Source organism: Mustela erminea, chromosome 18 (genome assembly GCF_009829155.1).
Source record: "Mustela erminea isolate mMusErm1 chromosome 18, mMusErm1.Pri, whole genome shotgun sequence".
Taxonomy (NCBI): Eukaryota; Metazoa; Chordata; class Mammalia; order Carnivora; family Mustelidae; genus Mustela; species Mustela erminea.
In genome coordinates, this window is record NC_045631.1 from 36,129,550 (window position 1) to 36,151,212 (window position 21,663).

Consider the following 21,663-nt stretch of genomic DNA (forward strand, 5'->3'; position numbering starts at 1 on the left):
AGACTAGAAGGACAGAGAATAATGGGGAGGCACCACTGGGCCGGGGAAAGGGAGGCCAGAGACATGGGTTCTCCGGCCAAGTCACCCTGTGTCCCTGAGCAACCATGGCCTGGTCTCCAGGCCTCCTCAGTGAAAGAAGGGGAGGGGGATATAAACACCAAAAAGGGCCCAGACCACTTCTCCTTTGCCCGGTACTGTGTCTCCAGTACCTAGAACTGCCTCTGCCACCTGGTCAGTGCCCAGTACACATGTTTGCTGGGAGAATGGACAGGGCAGCCATGGGCATCACCAAGAGCCTAGGGTTCCCAGCAGAGAGGACCAGCGCTGGGCCCCAGCCCACCTCTCCACACCTGCTCACCTGACGCCGGAGGGGCCTCTGAGCCAAAGGGGAACGGCCTGGTGGGGGCAGTTTGGGGACGGTGCCCCAGGTGGGAGCGCCGTGGGGCTGGAGCAGGTGGGGTGTGTCTTTGGGAAGCTGCAGGATGTAGCTGGTGTCTGCTGGCTGGGAGTGGACGGACAAGACCGAGCCTGTGGGCAGAGGAGGGAGGAGGAGACAGAAGAGCTGTAAGGTCAGTGGTCTGGCTCTTGTTCCTCTCCTCCATCACCCCTCCCACTCTGGGGCCTCTACCCTTCCCACAGACCTCTCGTCTTGGATTAAAAGTCACTCTCCGAGGGCTGGAGGTCCCTTGGAGGTCGGAGAGACCTCTCTCGCTGCCTTAGTGACCCCCCTCCCCCAGGTCAGGACTGGGCTGAGGCAAGGATGGGGTCTTCCTCTGTAGCCGAGGTGGTCTGCCTGAGCCCTGCTACCTGACTGAGCTTTGGGGAGCCCCCAGCTTCTGTGACCTAGGGACCCCTCAGCGGTTCTTCCATCCCGGCACATGTAGCTGTCATTGGGCAGAGAGTGCGTCCGGCTGACCCCAGACTTCCGCACGGTCAGCAGGTCTGGTCCCAGGGTGAGGGGCATCCCCTCGGGGTGGGGCTCCATCTGCAAAAGGAACAGGGGAAGGGAGGTGGGGAAAAGAGGGGGCATCTGGTTTGGCTAACTGAGGCAGAGCTGGACAACGGAAACCAGAAGCCCCCCACCCCCACCCCCGCCCCCAGGCTCTGGACCCATTCCCCTCCCCCAACAGAGCGGTAATGGGATGAGTTAGTCGATGGGGGAAAAGGGGGCAGACACAGGGATGAGCCCTCCAGCACAGCAAGGAAGCAGGTGGGAGGAGTCCCTGCCCCAGTAAAGCTATCCAACACTGCAGTCACCTCCCGGAGCCTCCTGGTGGGGATGGTGACAGAATGAGAAGGTGTCCAAAAAAAGGGAGAGCAGCCCCCAGGCCCAGCCCAGCAGATCATTCAAAAAATGGTTCCCGGGGGCCCCATTAAGAGGCTCTGAATCAGGGAGGAGGAAACGCTAAAAGCAGCCCCCTATCCCCGTGCTGGGGCTGTGGGGGTGGGGTGGGGAATGGGGAGGACCCAGCCAGTGAGCAAGGCCTGCTGCCTACAGAGCAGAGGCTCTCTCCCTACCCAGCGCCTTAAGACAGACCCAGGACCCAGCACTGAGCACGAGCTGGGCTACTCTGGGCTCAGTGACAGGTGACCACTGGCACCCGCCTGGCTCCCCCTGCCTTTTGATTCTCAGTGACTCTGGGAGGTGGCAAATGGGGGAGGGGGGCAAGGTCTGAATGCCTGGAATGCCATGGACTCAGGGCCTCCCTTACAGGACAGATTGGGGGTGGGAGCGAGTTTTTTTTAATTTGTTTCGAAGAAAAGCAGCAATCAGCCTTTGACCCCAGCTGGAGGGAGACAAGGTTTGCTCCCACAAGATCTCTCCACCTCCCTGTTGGGGATTCCTGTACCCTCCATACTAGTTCTCAGAGAGGCTGGAGGGTCTGTGTCCCCTCACAGGCCCAGCCAGTTAAGCAGCCCCAGTAGGGGCTGTTGGAAGAGTCTAGAGCCTCTGGTCCCTGTCTCAGCCCCAGGCTCCACTTCTGCCAGCCACCCCAAGACTCCTAGAGACCCCCAGCCTGTGGTCAAGGCCTTAACCCCAGCTGAGCCTTGCTGTGAGGAAGGGGCCCCTGTCTCTTAAGTCCGCAGAGGAGGGGGAAGGCTGGGCGGAGGGGGCTGCTCGCAGACCAGTACTGGGCAAGGGTAGAGAAGCTGTCCCAAACACAAAGACCCCCCCCCCACCCTCAGCACCAGGACATGGGGACACACGGGGACAGTGACGGAGGAGACAGGGACAGCCCCCCCGTCCCCCCCCCCCCCCGGCAGAAGGGCACAGTGGTAGCAGCAAAGAGAGAGCTTTCACCCACTATGTGGTGGAGGAGGGGGGAATGGCTCATGTGGCGAGGAGGTGGGAAGGAGGGGTGTGGGGAGGGGAAGGGCTGGCTTGCACAGGCTCCAAAAACAGAGACTGACTCCGCATCCAGGCAGGCCCCTTGGTCAGCTGCCTGATGCCACCTCTGTTTTGGGCTGTGTTACTCCTGGGTGTCTGGATTAACTCTATCACAGCTGCGCCCCTTGGCCCTTGAGGCCCCAATTTAATCTTGTCTAATTTCTTTGTCTGCAGTGGGCCACTGGAAAGACCTAGAGGAGCCTGGGGCGCTGAGTGGCTGCTGGTGGGTGCCTCTGGGTGGGGCGTGGTGGTGGTGGTGGTGGTGGTGGTGGTGGGGAATCTGGAGCCCTGCAGCCAGCCCAGCCCCTGGGGAGGCTGGGGGAGCAGTAAGGGGCCAGGTGTAAGTACATTGCTCTCCAGGACACTAAGTAAGAGTGTGTGAGTATCATCAGGCAAAGAGTCATCCGTCAGAGCTAGAGAGCAGGACGGTTCAGACACAATCTCTGACGTCAGAGACAGAGCCTCCATCTCAGCTAGAGGGATCTAGACAGGGAGAGAGATGATCAGGCATAAGAAACCAGGACAGCGCGTGCCCGTACACATGCACGCGCACACACACGCGTGCACACACACAGAGCCCCCCTTTCCCCCTTTCCACGAAGCACGGCGGGGTCGGAGGGGAGGCCTCTCTTCTCTCTCCCCACCCCTCTCCCAAGTCAACTGACAGCACCGCCCCCACCCCCTCCAAGCCCCTCCTCTGATCAGAGAGGCTGCGGCAGGCATGGAAGAGCCAGAGCAAACAGAACAGAACAGAACGCCACCATTGACAAAGCAGGAGGAGCAGAAACTTATTCTAAAGATACCCCAGGCACCTGAAGGGCCCCCTCCCACAGTACTACCACCCAGGGAGGGAGCGGGGAGCAGGGAGGGCTTTTGACTCTCAGAAAGATGAGACCAGAAAGAAAAAAAAAAAAAAAAAAATGAAGAAAGGCCAGCAAAGCGCTTCTCCGCACAGACAGAGCAGCGTGGGGGGCGCTGGGGACAAAGCCGCCAATCTGATGACTGTTTTCTGCCTATTCTCTCTGCTTCCAAAAGCCTGGCAGGACTTGGCCTGCCCCCAGATTCTGGCTTCTCCCCTCCTGGGCCCTCCTCCGCCTGCCGGCAGCTTGCCCGCCCTCTTTAGCTTGGGTTCTGGGAGACGCTCTCCTCCTGCCGCCATTCTGAATTGAGTCCCCTGGGGGAGGGGGCAGCCTAGCAAACTGGCTGGCTCACCAGGGATCTGCGGGGGGGGGGCGGGGGGGGAATTTCAGTGCCTACAGCACCCCGGGGGAGGGGAGGGCCATCTGTGTGATTGCCTCATCATGTCCTCTTCTCTCCCTGCACCTGCCCCCCACCCCCACCAGCCTCCTTCAGGATGGGAGGCTTTGGGAAGGAATGTGCTCTCTCATGGATCATTCCAGGTCATTGCCAGGTTGAAGTCCCTACAGCCCTCTGAGACTGAATTCCAAGAGGCGATTCAAGAGGTCAGGAACCCTAGGGGCAGGGTGCCTTCCTATGTGAGGGTCACTATTCCTTTGGATCAGGCTACAGGTGTCCCAGGTACTGGGAAGCTGCCTTCCCTTTCCTCCACCCCACAGGGCCTTTCCTCTCTCCCACTAACACCTGTTTCCTTGCCTCCACTCCAGGCCTCCTGGGTGCTTCCCTGCAGCACTAAGCCTGGAGAGATGGCAGGGGGCCCTCCCAAACAGAGGGGGTCAAGTGTAGCCAGATAGGTCACGAGGTGGGGAGAGGTGGATAGGAGAACCCCAGAAAGCTGAAGACCTGTTTTTAGATGGGACTGGGGGAGAAAAACATGCAGAGCTATGGAAAGGGACTGGGCTTATGGGGGACACCCCGCCACAGTGAGATCCCCAGAATCCACTCTCAGCTAGAACCTTTCATTCCCTCTCAAGGCCAGGTCAGAAAGCACTGACTATTGAGAGCCCACATCATGTCTGGTGGGCTTCACGGCTAAAAAAGCCACCAAACAGAGGCTTCGGGGATGAGCCCTGGACAGAGGGAAGAAGCCGACTATGGCCTAAGGCATATCCTTCCATGGATCCCCTGCCCACCCGCACTATCCCCAAAAGCCCTTCTCCCCTGGATTTGGCACCACACTTCCTCCACCCACTAAGGTCCCACTGCCAACTTCTCTTCTCCCCCATCCTCTTCTTGTCCAGGCTCTTTCTGGCAAATGCCCTCTGTCAACCCCCCCTCCATTCATCCTTCTGCACTAGAAATGCAATCTCAGTGTCCCTACCTTCCAAGTATGTGTTCCAAGGGCTGATCTCAGCTGGTAGGAACCCCCGGCTGCCTCCTGCCAAGCCCGAAGCTCAACTTGAGGCCCTGAGGCTGTTCCTTCTCCAACTACCCAGCGGGCAGGAAACACCCCCCCCACCTCCCCAGAAGCATGGCACCACATGGCACAGCCCGGCACAGCACGGGGGCACAGTAACCTGTGGGTCGGAGCCGCCCGGGCTGCGGACGGGAGGGAAGGCAGAGGGCTGGCCCCCGGGGCCTGCCAGCTCGTCCATCAGCTTCAGCTCCCCTTCCAGGGAGCCCTGGATCAGCAGGGATATGGTGTCAAACAGCTGTCTGTCCTGGGGAGGACCCGCCCAGGAGGGGAGCCGGAGAATCAGGGGAGCGGGGTTTAGAGGGGCAGCGAGGGCAAGTGTCGCGGTGGCAGGGGATTGACAAAGAGACACGGAGGGAGAAAGAGGAGGAGGTCACACGCACGCACATAAGCACACGCGTGTGCACGCACACCAGCAACAAAGAGACAGGAGAAAGAGGAGGGGACAGGACAGAGGAGAGAGAGGTGTGGCGGGGGGGGGGGGGAGAAAGGGAGCAGGAGATGAGAAGAGCTCACAGGGAGAGAGGGAGAGGGAAAACGCAGGTAAGGAAAGGATGGAGAGATGGAACCAGGCGGGTTGAAGGGTGGGAAGGAAAGAGGTTTGGTAATCGGGCAAGGGTAAGAAAGAAACAGGAAGGAAACAGAAAACTTAGCCTTGAACCTGAGAGCCGAGAAGGGGAGGCCAACTGGGCTGGAGGTGCGGGGTGTGGACGAGCCCGCACACATGCCCGTGGCTCACTGGGGTGGCCCTGGGCTGCGAGGGTGGTAGCCGTCGCTGGGGACGGGCGGGGGACCGCTCACCCCTCAGCATCCGGGCAGAAGGGGCAGAAGGATCCAGAGGGGGCCCTGGGGTCTGCCACACTGCCCGCTCCCTGCACACCACCCGCAGAAGCACGCGTCCCCAGTCCCACGCCCCTCTCGGCAGGGGTGGCCATCTGCTCACCGTGGGGTGCTCCAAGGAGAAGCGCGAGGCCTCTCCAGCGTGGGCCGCGGTGTGCGGGGCCCCAGGCTTGGGGCTGTCGGGGCTGTCGGGGCCCTCGACCCCCGGCCAGAGGAAGGGGCTGCCCAGCGGCGAGTGGGGCTGTGGGCTAAGCGTCTTCATCTCCAGCTCCAGCTCGGCCTCCAGCTCGGCCTCCTCTTTGGCCTCCTTGTTGCTTTCCTCCAAGTGCTTCATCAGCACGGCGATCACCACGTTGACCAGCACGAACTGGGCCGTCAGCACGAAGGACACGAAGTAGATGGGGGAGATGACCGTATTATAGCAGGTGGACTCCTGGTCACAGTCCCGGAGGGTGTCCTGTGAGCGTCAAAAGCATTACACACTGTCCTGGGGAAAGGGAGTTCTGGAGGGTTCCTGCATGGAGGAATCCCACACGTTTATTCACAGCCACTCATCTTGCCAAGGAATCTGGGCTCGAGGAGTGGACCTGCCTCCCTGGAGCCAGGGCCAGCCCCGGGAGGGCTCCCACGGCCCGGGGTGCTCACCTTCATGATGCCGTTCCAGTTGTCCCCTGTAGAGACTCGGAAGAGGGTCAGGAAGGCCATGCCAAAGTTCCGGAAGGTGGCATGCCGGCCCAAGCCCTCGCAGGGGTGCGTCTCGTCACACTCTAGAGGAGGAGGGCAGGAGAGAGAGGCTGGAGTTAGTGCGGGAGCCCCTGGGCCTCCAGCCCTGGCTCCTCTGCCCTCCCCACCCGGACTCACCCAGGTCTCCAAAGAGCTCCACACCCAAAGCTGCAAAGATGAAAAACAACAACATGAAGAGAAGTCCCAGGTTCCCCACCTGGAAGAGAGGAAAAGAAATGGGAAAGGTGCCACTGGGTCTCCCAGACAGCTTCCCGGAGCTCCCCCACGGCTCGTCCCTTTGGAAAGCACCCCCTTCTCCCCGAGAGGACCCCCTCCCACCCACCCCCGCCTCCAGCTACCTGGGGCAGGGCCTGCATGACTGTGTCCAGCAGCGCCCGCATGCCTACAGCCATCTTCAACAGCTTCAGCACTGCGGAACAGGACAGCGTGGTGAGCACCCCCCCCCCACCCACCCAGCTCTACCCCTGCCCTGGGCCCGCCATGACCCCCAACCCTTCCCTTTGGCAGAGCCTGGGCCAGGGAGAGAGACCCGTGGGAACACACATGCATGAAGTCCCTGGCCAGCCACAGAGCCGCCCCCCGAGGCCCCCCCCCATTTCCGCCTGTGCAGGGGTGGGGTGGGGTGGGCAAGCAGCCAGGCACCAACCTCGGGCAATGCGTAGCACCCTCATGATGCGGATGATGGTGGGATTGATGGGCAGTGAGGCATTGACCTCGATTTCCTCCAGCGTGATGCCCATGATGGACAGCAGCACGATGGCTAGGTCCAGCTGGTTCCACCTGGAAAGCCCAGCACACAGCTCCCTGAGTGGGGGAGGGGCGCGGTAGAGGTGGGGGCAGTTGTGGCAGCACAAGTGACTACAGAATGGAGGGTGGAGGTCAGCCAGTCCCCCCTCTCCTCCCTGCAGAGAAGGCATGGCTTGACTCCAGTCACCAAGGCCCAGGTCTTCCAAGGCTTCTACTTTTCATTTGTAGTCACTCCATTTTTTTTTTTTTTTTTTTTAATGTGGCACTTCTTTGCTGTTTCCTGGGTGCTGAGCACTGTTTTAAGGGCTTTACAAACAGGAACTCACAATCTTTACAATATTATTTCTCCTTTTATAGATAAGGAAACCAACACACAGAAAAGTTAAGGAACTTACCCAAGGACATCAGCTTCTAAGTGGTGGAACCAGGATCTTAATCTGGTCCAGGCAGTCTGGCTCCAGGCTCTGTGCTCTTAAGCCCCAATCTGGGCCACATCGATTTCCAGCTGCCTGCGTCCCCCAGGCCCTGGATGCCCCCCAACTCCCCCTTGCCATCAGCCCTCGGTGGGTCCTGGAGTGGAGGCTGAACCTCAGGGGTCCGGAAAGCTTTCCATGTATTTCCCTGGGAGACATGTTCCCCCACTCCCTGCTCACCCCACCCCTCTCTGTTACCTGTCTTGGAAGAACCGACGGAAGCCAAAGGCCACGAGTTTAAAAACTGACTCCAAAACAAAGATGACGGTGAAGATATAGTTGCAGATCTTCAAGGCTTCGTCCAGGATCTGGCAGGGAGGGAGGGGGGGCATCTATGCAGGGTTTCCTAAGGCCCAGGGAGGATGTCTTCCCCTCCCCCTTCATCACACTCCCAGATCTGGGAGACAGGTGAGTCTAAGGGGACCTTTCTTTTCTGTCCCTGCCATGATGGTCGACCGTTGGCCACCACACCAGGATAGAAGAGGGTCTTCACACATGATCCAGGCTTTGTGTTAAAGGGTCTCTCTCCTTGAGGGACGGGGAGCAGACCACATGAGAATGTGTTGGAAGGCACAGAAGGCTAGAGCCTGGAAAAGGGCCTTGTGCATTACTAATTCAACATCCCCATTTTACAGATGGGGAGCCTGAGGGCTGGAGGACCACTGACAGTGGCCGATCTCAGGAGTGGCAAGATCGTTGGTGAGTTGGGAGCTGGACATTCACTAGAATCGAAACACTGAAAGGGCAGACACTGGTCTTCACTGGTCTGCCTTCTTTACCCTCAAAGGGAAAACAAACCCCTGGCGGGCACTCAATAAATATTTGTTGGGTGAAGAAGTCAGCTCTTCCACTTCCTGGCCGTGGGACCTTGGTCCAGTCGTGGAAGCTCTCTGAGCCTCAGTGTCCTTATCCATAGAGCCAAGACAGTACCCGCTTCCAAGAGTCGAGGCAAGGTGTACAAAAGGAACTCCTGTTGGGGGCCAAGGACTTGCCTGAGGCACCCCTGCGGAGGGCTTGGCCTCCCCCTGCAGTCCCACGGCTGGACCCAGGGCCCGGAGGCCCAGTCACTCACTCCTACCTGGGGCTGCTGGTAGTGCTCCATGGCCATGGTGACCACGTTCAGCCCAATGACACCCGTGATGAAGAGGTCCAGGTAATGGCTGGTGCACAAGTGGTGGACGAGGAGCCGGAAGCGGGAGTAGTCTGAGTAGTAGGGTTTGCACTGGGCCTCTGGGGGCAGGGGGAGAGCAGAGCAGCCATCGGGCCTCTGCCCATGGCGCCCCCGCCACCCGAGTCCCTCACAGCCGCCAGCCTCTAACGCCACAGCTGCAACATTCCAGTGTCCTCCGCATCCTCACCCTCCACACACTGCCTTTCTCGGGGGGGCGGGACTGGGGGGCTCCCTCGGCGTCTGCCCTCCAAGCATCTGTTCTACGGGCTACAGTGGGGTGCAGAAGGGCTCAGGACATGCAGAGCTCCCCGCCCACATTAGACACCAGGTGAGCCCCGTCCCCAAGGCAGCCTCCAAAATCCACCAGCCCCTCAGAAAGCCCCTGACTTGGTGTTCCGCCGTAAGGCCAGATCAATAAGATGGAAAACAGCCGGTCTTATCAGGCTCAGAGGCAGCTCCATCAACAGAGAGGCAAAGGCCCTCGCTCCTTCACCACGCGCAGCCCCTCGGGGGGAGCAGAGCGGATTACACAGAGCTGGGATTTGGGGATAACTCCGGATATTGAAAATCAGACATCTTCTTGGCTGGCCGCATGGACCCACCCGGAGGGCCTCGGAGGGGCCCTCATGGTGGGGGGGCGGTGCAGAGAGGCGGCCACAGGGCTCTGCGCTTCCCAGATTCATCTGGGGTGAGGGGTTCCACCTGAAGGACTCACCCAGTTTCTAATGAGGCCATGCCCCGCCTGCTCCTGGGGGTCAGGGCGGCGTCACACTACAGGCTGGGCTGGAAGCACTGTCTGAGATCTGTCAGAGGCGTATTTCCCTTGTAATTAGTGAACCACTTAGTTATAAGATCATGGTGCCAGAAGGTTGGCCGGCTAAGCAGGCAGAATGAATCTGGGGGCAGGAGATGGCAGGGGGCCCCTCCTCCAGGTGCTGAGCAAAGGCCAGGCCAAGTTGGGGAGGGATGTCAAGTGGAGGCGGTTGACAGATGGGTCAAAGAAAGAAGAGGCTCCCCACGGGGAGGCTTGGGGCAGCCTCAGGTCCCAGACAGCCCTTCCCCCTCTAAAACTCTAGGGCAGAAGCCAGCCAGCAAGGGCTGCCGCCTCTGAGGCCCGTGCCAGGCAGGGCTGGCTGGCTCAGGGGCAGCAGGAAGCTTGGGGTCCAGGCCAGCTCAGATATAAATGTCCTTCCCCATGCAGAGGACGATGGAACAAAGAGGTAAACTGAGGCAGGGAGTGACCTGGCGGGGAGCCCCCACCAAAGGCCAAAGGAAGAAGAGCACCCAAGAGCTCCATGTGCCATCTCACCGGATGCCACTCTCCAGCATCGGCCTTGAGGTGTGGATAACCAAGAGGCAGAAAGTCCCGAATGTTCTGGTGCCCCAAACAGTGCATGAGGCCATCGATTTTGTTTTCAGAGATGGGCCAGCCAGCTCTGGCTTCGTTAGCTCAGATGGCCCTCTGCTCCCCAGGGCGGGGGCAGGTCGAGAGGCACGGGATGGGGGACAACATGAGGCCACGGGTCATCCACACTGCGATTGTGGAGGTGGACCAGGTGAGCCAGGCCTCTTCCTTCCTTCCTTCAGTACCCACGAGAACCAGAGGGCGCTAGCCGCCCTGCGTTGCCTTAGCAGCTGGAACACTGTCTCAGCATTAATCTCCGTAAGTGCCGGGAGCACCCGATCCCATTATGCTAAAATATGAATGGAGAATTAACTAAAATGTTTGAATACAATTAGGTTAGAAAAAGTGGCTCCTTATTAGCCCCGTTATTAGCTGAGATAATGCAGAGGAAGAGGTGGGGAGAGTCTCCCCTCTCCCCTGTTCCCCTAGTCTGACAGCATAGGCAGCCCCAGGTCAGACAGAGCTGAGGCAGACAGGATTAGCCTGCCACCTTCCTCCAGGCAGCCCGGAGGAAAGTGGGCAACAGGGCTGAGGCTGGACCTCTTGCTCAGTGACAGGTGCCGGGCCCTTGAGGTCTGCCCCTCCAGGCCTGGCCCCCACCCCAGACCAGCAGGTGCCGAGGCTGCCCGAAATCCCCCTTCAGAGCACAGGTCCAGAGAGTCCCAGGGCCAGTCTGATCAGCACTCCCTTGACCAGCCCCTCAGTTTTACAGAGGGAGAGAACAAGGCCCCGCACAAGGGAGTTGTCCATACACTGAGCGGCCATGACAGAGCCAGGACCCGAACTCCCAGCCCACATCTCCCGCCAGGTGCCTGGTGGGTTTAGACACAAAGCCTTATGGTCTTGCCCCAGAGGGGCCCTTCAGAGAATTCGCCCAAAGGCTCTCACTGTTAAAGTTTGGATGATGCCACCTGCCGTGGCTCCCCAGCCCTGGGTTCTACAAGCAAGCACCTAAGCTCAGAGAAGTAGAGACCTCCCAGAGTAGCATTGCGCAGGTCTGGGACTCCAAGGGCTCTGGCCGTAGCCCATCTCCCTGCCCCCCACCAGTATAAGCTGCCTTGGAGAACAGGCGGAGCTGGTGAGTAGCAGTGGAAGGGCACCCCCAGGACTGCCCAGCCCCCAGCCAGGGGCAGGAACCAGGACAGGATGGACGCAGCACGGCTGTGAGTGAGGGCAGCAGGTGTGGGGGGGGTTAGTAGAGCCCAAGGCACAGCCGGGGCAGAGGGTTTGCAAAGAAGAGTGACAGGCAGGAGGCAGAAGGCAGGGGTCACTCCCAGGGACGCTGGCCCTGATGGCAGAGGCCACACCTTCAGCTGCCGTAGCCAGGCCTGATCCCAGTGAGTGGAAATAGGTGCCACAGGTGGCAGACAGGAGTGCCCCCGATTGGCTGGTGACCCCGGTCCCTCCCTTCGTGCCCAGAGGCTGGGCTGGACCTAGGTGTCCTATCAGGCCCATTCCCCTGATAATCAGTGAGTCTTTCCTTCTGCCTTTCCCCAGGGTCTGGCTGGCCCCCTCCTCTGGGAGCGGCACAGAGTGGGAATAGAGCTGGCTGGGGGGTGTGGTGCCCGGGGTTGGCGGGGGAGGGGGGGTTCCTTTCTAGCTGCCCCAGATTAGAGTGTGTGACTTTGTACCCATCATACAGCTGGGTAGACCATGCGTCGTCATCGCCATCCCCTGGCAATGGGTTGGAAATGCAGATGATCTGTCCTCCCCTAGAGCAGTCCGTGGGAATTTCTAGGGCGGGGCTCAGGTATCTGTGTTTTAATCTGTTCTTCGGGTGATGGCTTATGTGCCCAGCAGTTTGAAAAGCTCTACTAGAGACCACACAACAGCAGGTTTGGGAAAGAGGGCTTTGGGCTGGTCTGAGCCCCTGAGAGGGGTCTCTGAGTCTTCATCACTGGCTGGAAAGGTAATAAGACACACCCTTGTCATCAGGGGACCGGCCTGTAAGTGCCAACGGGAGCATGGTGGAATGTGCCCAGAATGGGGGTGCAGCGTGCGGGTAACACAGATGCGGGGCATTGATTGGGTGTCTTGGGAGGAGACCTTAGGGCCAAGAGAGCCTGAGTGCATTCATTCCCGGTGGAGAAGCCTCTGAGGGCCAGCCCTATGTCAGGGTGGTATTGGGGGAAATGTGTACTTGTGGGTGTTCAGTCTGCAGACCAGGTGACCCCATAAGGGAAGAGCTGAGGCTACTTCCTCCTCCCATCCCCTCCCCCCAACACATCAGGAATTGGCAGTACAGCCTGACACAGAGACGTGGGACCCAGGCAATCCAGACACGAACCTGCCAGAGCCTCCCAGACCCTCAGACATGTACACAGTTGCTCAATGCCAAACACCAGAACCTGGCACCAAGGGGACGGGAGACATCAATCCTCAGGGATGGCCTCCCAAATTGAGGCTCAGGGGTTCCCTGAGCCCCCATAGATCAGGCAGCCCAACATCTAGAGGGCAACATCTGCCAGAGTCTGGCTTCTGGGGGAATGCAGAATAGTGGGTAAAGGCGCAGCCCAGTGGTCCCCAGCCTGAAGTCCCAAGTCCTCTGCAGCCCAAGAAGGCAGTTGAATGGGGGTCCTTACGTCCTTATGTTTCAATATTTCTAAGAGCTCAAAAGAAATCAGACCTAGGCCTACATTAAGACCCCACAGACTGATCTAATGGCAGAAGGGTCCTCCTTTGCTATCGTTCCGGGTGAAACCTTCCATAGCACAGAGCTCTGGGTAGCAATTAGATGTGCCTTTGATTAGTAAAAGCAGTGAAAAAAGTCATTACAGAGGTGCGCCTAACTTCAAAAGCAGGCTCTTAGAACGTGGGTTCTGCTGGAGGAGGTGATAAAGGGTGCCTTTGGGGATGAACAGACTGGGAACCACTGGGCCAAGACAGGGTAGAAGGAGGCCCCGCAGCCCTGTCACAGGCTCCCTGAGCCTCTGACCACCTGCATGGTGCCTGGGAGCCGTGTCGGGGCAGCGTCGGGGCAGCAGCGGCCTAAGGACCGGGGCAGGACAAGCAGGACCAGAGCCTTCCCAGGGACACGGCTCTCAAAGACAAGGACCCAACTCACCCCTGACCAGATCCCTGGCTTTTTTGGGAGGTGGAGGGGAGACGCTGGCGGCTAACTGAGGCCGCGATTCCCAATCCTGCTGTTTGTAGCGATGACGTGGTCACCGCGATTACTTGACTATTAACGAATCTGTTCAATTATTCATTGTTACATTTTAAAAACAAATCCTTTCCCTCTCTGCTCCTTTCCTCCTGCTTGCTTGGATCAAAGTCTCCCCATCAGACAAAAGGAGATAGGCGAGATTTGCAGCTCTAATAATCGAACGGTGTGACCCGGGGGGAGGAGCAGGAGTGGGAACGGGCGGCAGGGGGCAGGGCAGCTGGGCCCTTGGAAGCCCTGCAAGGAGCAGGAGGGTCCCCTCCCGGAGGTGTGGGAGGAAGGAGCGTGCAAGACCCTCACCTCCCCGTCCGGCGTAGCACAGGCCTAGAGGATGACTGACGCAGAGCCCGGTGCCCCAGGGACCCTCCGTCCCTCACCCCAAGAGGACGGAATCAATGAGCCAAGGACGAGGGGGCAAAGAGGACCTCGCGGCACGCGTGAGGCAGGCCTGGGGGCAGGTAGGGCCTGACTGCCCCCGGGCCTCGCCCTGGAACCCACAACCCCAGACGCAGTACCTGGCGCCGCGCTGGAGTTGCTGCCGGAAGCAATTACATCGTCCAGCATTAGATCTAAAAGAACGAAACACGACATCGGTCACTGGCCGGACCAGGCGGCCTGGGCGGGGCCCCCCTCTAATCAGCGCGCTCCCCCTCGCCTCCAGCCCTCACTCGGCCTATGAACGGGGTGCCCCGAGCACTAGCACAGGTGGCTGGTCCTAAGCGTTTGTCAGGCCCCAAACTCTGGCCCCAGGGCTTTTGAGGGAGGTGAGCCAGTGGGCCTGCTCCTCAGGGTCACAGGGGCGGGGGAAACAGAGGTATGGGGAGGGGCAGGCCGCCCGTCATCAGAACAGATGTCCACTCCTACCCAGCCGGGGCAGCACCTGAGAGAGCTCCAGACCCCAGAAGGGGAGCCAGCTGGTCAGGCAGGGCCAGAAGCGCCTCCTGCCAAAAGAGTTCCATCTGGAGAGGCCCTGCTGCTGAGAAGGCAGACGGCAAGGAGGGGCGGGGCGGAGCAGGGGTGGGAGCGTGGCTGCGGGGGGTGGTGCCCCTGCTCAGCTTCAGACCTCCATGGGGATAGCCCAGGTGGGGCCCCTACCCCAGAGTTGAGCAGGGGGCGTGGGGCACGGATGTTGAGGATGTGGGACGTGGAGAACTGCACCACCCACCCCTGCCCAGAGGCCAGTATCTCCTCGCCATTGCCATGGGTCCTCCCGTCCAACAGGGAGCTCTGGCCTGGTCCCTCCATCACCCAGCCCCGCCCCCTTCCCACCCCCTCCCCTCGCTCCACGTGCTCTAGGTGCCCCCCACCGGTAGCAGGAAATAGGGCCAGGGGCAGAGCAGAGGGAGGGCCACAGCAGCCCCCAACCCCTTTGTTGGTACTCACATTTCAACAAACCAAAGGGAAAACTCAGAGCACTGCACACATCTTACTGGCGTGAGGAAGAAGGTTTATGACAGGGTGGAGAGAAGGGAACCCCGCAGACCAAACAGAGACAGCACAGAAAGTCTTAGAGAAACCCACACAGAAAGATACTCAGTGAGACGTGGGTTGTGACTGAGACAGAGTCACAGAGATTACTGAGTACGAGACAGGGACCCTGAAGACAGGGAGACAGGTGCACACACCCCTGAGAAACAAAGGGGCCCCCGCGCCTGTTCCTTCTCTCGCATCCTTCCTGGAATCTGTGTCTTTTCCCTTAGTGTCGGCCCACTCCTGGTGTAAAAGCATGAGCAGGGACGGGAAAGGGACTCCTCCAACCAACACCGAGAGATGCTGGAGATCCCAGGTGAGGGAGCTGAGGGTTCTAAGGCCAGAGAGTCATGAGCTCAGAGTTCCTATAACCTCACACCTGCCCTGAGAGATTTCCATGCCCCACAACCCCTGGCTTGGCAAAAAAAAAAAAAAAAAAAAAAAAAGGACAGCCAGGAAGCTAGGGGCTTTTGCTGGAGATAGGGAGAGAGAGTGAGTCTGGGGTTCTCTCACGCATCGTCCATTTGTAAGTTCTGCTGAGGTCTTGCTCAGCAACTACAGACCCTAGGCAGGCACGGGTTCAAGGTGCTTGCTCCCCAAACCTGGGGCAGGTGAGTCTGGCACCTTGGCCAGTCCCTGGGTGTCTGGACACAGGCAGGCCCCAAAGCAGCAGGATTCTCAATCCCATGAGGCTCCTCTGCGAGGTGAGCTGGGAGGGGTCGTGCATCACCTTCTGCCCCGCATCCTCCGAGAAGTGTGATGCTGAGACCCGGGGAGCCCCGCAGGGTGGGGGTCGCTCCCCCTCCCCCATGGGGCTGGACTAGTCTGCTTCATGCGTGCTCTAAAGGCTGACATGCTCTTGAGGGGAAAGGAGGTGAGGAGGGGGGGGGTGGGAGTGCCTTCTCCCGGTCCCCCCGCCCTCCCCAGCCCCTGGTCCCCTGCAGTCACAAGGCCAAGGTCAAGCACGACTCAGAGAGATGTGGAAAGACTACCGACCAGCCATCTGCTTCTCCTTACTCCTTCTCTTTTTCTCCAGTCTCCGTAGACGCTTCTCCTCCCGCCGCCGAGCCTCCTCCTCCTCCTGGTGCTGCCGGCACTTGTGGAAGTTCTCCACCACCACGCCCACAAACATGTTCAGGACAAAGAAGGCCACAATGAGCAGGAACGAGATGAAGTACAGCAGCATCCAAGGGTTGTGGTTCATGACGGGCTGGTGGGGATCAGGAAGGACAGGTGGAGGCATCAGCCCGAGGAGGCATCAGACCTGGCTGCCTCGGGTAATTCCCCACAGCCTGGGCTCATTAAGATGTGCTCTGCAGACTTGGTTAGCTACAGGGCTCCAGTGGGAGATCTACATGAGTGATGTGGCTTTGGTGTTAAGCAGGAGGGAGCGGCGGGGACTGTGGCAAAGGAGAGGTGTAGGTATTCTATCAAAAGGGGCAGCTGCTTCCTTGTTCCAGTAACTCCTGCACTGAAGGAATTCAAGCCCTATGTTCCCAGATCCTTAGACGAATCCTGAGCGGGCCCAATTCTGGATTTGAACGTGAAATCCACTAATGTTTAGATGTTTGCCACTATTCAAAAAAGTGTAAACATGTTGCAATCCAACAAAACATGCCAGGATTTGGCCTGCAGGCTACCAGTCAAAAAGCCTCTGCTGTAAAGGGTGATGCCTCCTTGACGGCATTCTGTCAATTAGCCTCCCTCTTTCTGTCCAGGGCCCACACCCCATCATGCCTAGAGTGGCCTGAACCCAAAGGTGAATCCTGCCTACCGTGGCCCTACCTGCTGGTCCACACCCACGGCATCCAGCCCGTCGTACATGATGTCCACCCAGCCATCCTTCGAGGCCAGCACGAACAGGGACATCAGGGCCTTGGGGGAGGGGAGGAAGGAGACACCATCTGAAACCTAGGCTGTGTGGCCAAGCGACCCACCACCTGTCCCCAGAGCACCTCCTGGCAGCAGCTCAGGGGACCCTCGCCTTTCAAAGGTCAGGCTTGAGTCACACTGTGGGCCCCTCGAGAACTCTCTGTCCCAGAGCTTTATGGCTGGTGTGAAGCCAGAGGAGCCCCAGGAGATGATCAAGGCCTCTGACCTTGGCCAGGTGGAGGAAGGGACACCAGAGCCCTGGAAATCCAGGAAGCAAAACCAGGCCGGGTCTGGGAAGCAAACCAGCAAAAGTAAACGAGCAATTTCGTTTTCTACGTGGCTCTATATTTGCGAACGTGGAGGAGAAGGGGTTGCCTCGACAGTATAAATGTGTCCTGCCCCAGGCTAAGCAGACACATCCATCGTCTCGTTGTGCCCTTCCCACGAGCTTCCATGGAAATGCCAGGATGACCCACACATCCGCCAACGAGGCGGGGGCCCTGCCAAGTCAGCTGTCCCGCGCGTCGTGACGCGTGGACTCGGGTGGTCTCTGGACGCCTGCGATCGCCACCCCCACCCCCACCCCCACCTCGGAGCATGGAGCTCACCTGGCCGAGGTTGTCGAAGTTGTACTTGTGCCGGACCCACCGGTAACTGGCCTCAGCACAGTCGGATTTGTTGGTGATGTTCCTGGTGTCCTCACCTTGGCATACGAAGAACTTCCCTTTGAAGAGCTAGACACACACACACACACACACACACACACACACACACACACACACGCCAGGAGACAGAGCTGAGTGAGCTGTGGCCACAGGAAGCCCTGAACTCCCCAGCCCCATCCCTCCCACACAAGCCCTGGGGCCTGGGAGCTCCAGCACACCCTGACTGAGGACCCCGTGGGCGGGCGAGTCAGGGGAACACCGACAGGAACCCCCCTGCAGGCACCCCTTCCTCTGGGCTCCTGGGAGCTGAGACCCTAGAGGAGAGAAGGTCAGTGGGGCAGGTGCTGGGGACGAAGGAACTGTCACTGGTTTTCTGTGAAAGGTGAAGCCATTGGCTCTCCGGGTGGGGTCCCTGGACCAGCAGCATTGGCATCATCTGGGAACAGGCTAGAAATGCAAACTCTTGGGCCCACCCCACCCCCACTCTGGGGGAGGGGCCAAATGACGTGGTTTAATGGTGTGGCAGGCCAGGGATTATCGACTCCACTTTATAGATGAGGAAAACGGAGGCTCAGGGAAGTAAATTCACACTTAACTAAGGATGAATAACCAGTAGGTGGCAGAAAGGGGCCTCGAATTCAGGTATTTCTTTTCTTTTTTTTTTTTTTTTTAAGATTTTATTTATTTATTTGACAGACAGAGATTACAAGTAGGCAGAGAGGCAGGCAGAGAGAGAGGAGGAAGCAGGCTCCCTGCTGAGCAGAGAGCCCAATGTGGGGCTTGATCCCAGGACCCTGGAATCATGACCTGAGCTGAAGGAGGAGGCTTTAACTCACTGAGCCACCCAGGTACCCCGGATTCAGGTATTTCTGATGGGAATGCTCCCCCTCCTTTCATAACACGCCAGGCTATAACTGTGGGTGGGGAAGGGAATAGGGGGCCGGGAGGACCAGGAGGCCTCGGCAACCCACTGAGGATGGACCAAAGTCTACTGGAAAAGCCCAGGACTGGGCTCCCAATGGCTCCCTCTGCTCATTCAAGTCATTTGGACATGAGGAAGGGGAAGGGGCGCTGACTATGCCAAGAAGCTCCACACAGGTTTGGCAAATGTACCCCAGCCTGGTCCCTGCGGCTGGAGAATTCTAGCAAACCAGGAACAGCCCTCTGCCCTGGGCAAAGAGGACACTCCAGGAAGCCAACGGACAGGAATGGGAGGGGCAGTAGCCACCCAGGAGCTACCCCGCCGCCCAGACAGCGGGCCGTCTGCCCTGAAGCCGAAACAGCTGCAGCCAGGGGGTTCTGGAAGGCTGGGGCGAGGGGCTCCCCGGGCGCCTGCTGAGACCTGCAGGCAGCTCCTGATCTTTTTTTCCCTCCCAAACCAGTTTCCTCCCTGGGCCAGAGGCCCAGTTTCCCCAGCAGCCCCCATTTCCTGCCTCGTCTGGGGTCTGCACCCTCCTGCCCGCCAGCTTGCCGCTAACCTGGCCCAGCTGTCTGGGCCCTGGATCCCCAGCTCTGGCCTGCAGCCCGCTCAGCTCGAGCAGGGAGGGAGGGGAAGGGATCCCGGAGCAGACGGGGCCGGGGCCGCTTCTGTTCTCCAGCGCGCGGTGTGGGAGGGGGGCAGGAAGAACAGTCTGCAGCCGCCACGGGTCAGCAGCCTCTCTGAGGCCCTTGTCCCCTTTGGGAACCTCTTCTAGGCTCCCAGTTTTCTGCAAAACGCCCAGGAGGTAAAGGGGACTGAGGCCTAGGGCCTCAAGGGAAGTGTCCCTGCTTATTCCTTTCTGGAATCAAGACAGCAGCAGCAGCTGGAGCCTTAGCATCCAAGGCCCAAGAGGAAAGCCACAAGTCAGGTTTTCACTTCCACCCGGCCCCCAGGCCCCCACAAACCTGCACCCCCAGGATGCCAAAAATGATGAAGAAGGCACAACAGATGACCACGATGTTGCCGATGGGTTTCAGGGAGGACATCAGCGTTTCCACTACCAGCTTCAGACCCTGGGCCCGGCTGATGACCCTGGGGAGGGACAGAGGGGAAAAAGAGGGCTTCTCTCAGCTCGGAAGCTCCCTGGTCCCTTGCCCTGCTGCCCTCACCACCCATCTGGGCTCACTGGTTCCCATCCTGGACTCTGGCTTTCTGGGCTCCCCGTGCAGGATACTCCCACCCCAATCTCTCCAAATCTCACCCCTACCTCCTCCACTCCCAGATGTCAAAGTATGACCTGGTGGGCTAGGGTGGGAAATCAGCTTGAGAGAGGTGGACCCAGGGATGCAGTGTGTTGTGGGGATAGGGAGGCTGACCTATAGGGGGCATAGAGGTGCAGGCAAGTGGGGGTGGTGGTGGGAGGTGCTTGGCACTAGTCAGCTGGTATTGTCCTCATCCATAGAAAGTCCTGACATGGGAGTGGGCGGTGGGGTGGAGGGTGATTGTGTGACAGCAGATTCCCCGCTAGCAGGGTTAGCTGGTGGGTGGTCCCTGAGAGGTGTGTGAGGGCAGGGAGAGGAGTCTGTCACCTCCCCAGGGAGGACGGTCACTCCCCCCCACTCCCAACAGTGACACCCAAGGGAGAGCTTCAGCTAAAGGCTAGGAGGGCCCTGCCTGCGGCCTCTTATATTGGGGCCTGCCCAAGGCCGGGGCATGGCAGCCTAGAGCAGACTGTCCTGTGGGGACAGTGACGGCGGGAGCATGCTCAAGGAGGGAAACCCCTGGGGCCACGGTTCAAGCCAAGCGATGCCAGGGTTCCCTGTGGGGGTCGCGGTCAGGAAGCAGGGGCTCGTGGGGATCTTGCTCTACTGCTGGCTTGTTGGAGCTGTCCCTAAGGAGGGCGCTCGGCCGGGGACGCACCTGAGTGGGCGCAGGGTTCGCAGCAGCCGTAGGACCCTCAACATGCCCAGGATCTTGGTGCCGCTGTCGGAGACCATGGACACCAGGATGTCGATGATGGAGATGAGCACCAGCAGCCCGTCGAGAACGTTCCAGCTGCTACGCAGGTACGCCTGCTCCCCGAAGCACCAGCCCAGCGCTACCACCTGGGGACGCCCGCGGCATCACTGTTGCCGCCGCCTCCCTTAAGTCCCCAGCCCTGTCCTCCTATTGGGATCAATCTCTCCAACCCCTTTCACCCCAGAAACCAGAGAGCCCCAAAGTAACACCGACCCCCTATTACCTTCACGGTCATCTCTGCCAGAAAGACTGCAGTAAAGATGTAATTGGAAAGGGTCAGGAAGATGCGTTCCTGCAAGAGACAGCAGGCACGTGTCACCCACTAGGACCCCCCTTCGTAAGCCAGGGCTGCCCTGCAGACAGAAGCCAGGAACCGCCTCCAACATTTGACTCAGGAAAGTGACCCCCACCTTCCCTAACAAGGCAGGCGACCTCCTGTCCCCAGACCTCTCTGTCTCTCACACACACAGCCAGCGCCAGGCCCCCTGACTCGCAGCTCTGTGGACAGTCTGAACAGTGCTGCCTCCTGCCCCCCAAATGGCCTGGAGGGAGAAACATTCCCCCAACCAGTACTGTCATCTGAGTCCGGTATCTCGGAAACCCTCAGAACTGGAGCAGGGTTTACCTTGATCTCTGACCCCCCTCCTCCTACTCTCCCTTCTCCCCGCACTTGCTTTCCCGCTGTGTGGCCCAGAAATGGAGCCACAGGGCCAGCAAGGAGCTTGACTACAGCCTGGACCTCTGTTGGCACCGTATTTATGGAGGCATGGGTGGGGGCAGGGCAGGAAAGAAGGTGACCCGGTCCCCTGAAGTCTGCAGGCGGAGTCCATCCCTCGGTGGCCAGGAGAGGGGTGGGGAGGACTGGAGAGGCAGCAGGCAGAGTGTGAGTGTCAAAGAGAGAAACGGGGGAAGGGAAAGAGAGATGCGGGTTCGAGGCAGAGCCAGAGATAGAGGGGCCAAGGGGGAGATGGGGGGTGAGATATGGTGACAGAGGCAGAGGGCCCTGCAGCAAGGCCTGGGGCAGGTGGCAGACACAGGGGCTGTGTGACCAGCCACCCTTGCTCCAACCCACAAAAGCTCCAGTGCTATGGGTCCCTTCCCCCACCTATTACCAGGCTGGCCCTCCACTCAAAAAGGTTCCTCCATCCCCACCCTGACCCAGCTGGAGCCTACCCTCTGGAGACTAGAAGCCCAGGAACCCAGAAATCTGAAGGGCCGTGTGGGGGCGCAGTGAGGAGGGGTGGGGGGTCACTCTGGGCAAGTGGGGCAAGACGCCGTAAGGGGCAAACACGGTCTGGGGTAGGGGCCTATGATGCCCGGCTGGGGAGACACAGTGCCTAGAACCAGCTGCGCCTGAAAACCTACTTGTTTGTGACCTGGCAGGACCAAGAGGAGCAAAGCGCATCCCCCTCTCCCCAATTCTCCATGGCCTGTGGGGTAGGCCAGGCAGGACG

The 21,663-nt window shown here is 59.5% G+C and overlaps 1 protein-coding gene across 38 annotated transcripts in view; it reads right to left on the reverse strand.

Annotated features, from left to right (window-relative positions):
- The window catches only part of CACNA1G (calcium voltage-gated channel subunit alpha1 G), a 62,735-nt gene that overhangs the window by 2,136 nt on the left and 38,936 nt on the right, over positions 1-21,663 (reverse strand). For 5 of the 38 annotated variants that reach the window (XM_032320467.1, XM_032320471.1, XM_032320470.1 and 2 more), the window contains 18 exons: positions 20,433-20,501; positions 20,111-20,295; positions 19,156-19,282; positions 17,215-17,340; positions 16,520-16,609; positions 15,731-15,944; positions 13,780-13,833; positions 8,604-8,755; positions 7,724-7,833; positions 6,952-7,085; positions 6,644-6,714; positions 6,423-6,501; positions 6,207-6,328; positions 5,665-6,018; positions 4,825-4,968; positions 2,738-2,872; positions 808-985; positions 359-528 (listed from right to left, as the gene is read on the reverse strand). In XM_032320467.1, coding sequence (XP_032176358.1) covers positions 359-528; positions 808-985; positions 2,738-2,872; positions 4,825-4,968; positions 5,665-6,018; positions 6,207-6,328; positions 6,423-6,501; positions 6,644-6,714; positions 6,952-7,085; positions 7,724-7,833; positions 8,604-8,755; positions 13,780-13,833; positions 15,731-15,944; positions 16,520-16,609; positions 17,215-17,340; positions 19,156-19,282; positions 20,111-20,295; positions 20,433-20,501 — 2,514 coding nt within the window. Of the gene's footprint in view, positions 1-358; positions 529-807; positions 986-2,737; positions 2,873-4,824; positions 4,969-5,664; positions 6,019-6,206; positions 6,329-6,422; positions 6,502-6,643; positions 6,715-6,951; positions 7,086-7,723; positions 7,834-8,603; positions 8,756-13,779; positions 13,834-15,730; positions 15,945-16,519; positions 16,610-17,214; positions 17,341-19,155; positions 19,283-20,110; positions 20,296-20,432; positions 20,502-21,663 lie in introns of those variants that run through there. The other 33 variants (XM_032320495.1, XM_032320493.1, XM_032320487.1 and 30 more) reach the window with 16 other exon arrangements.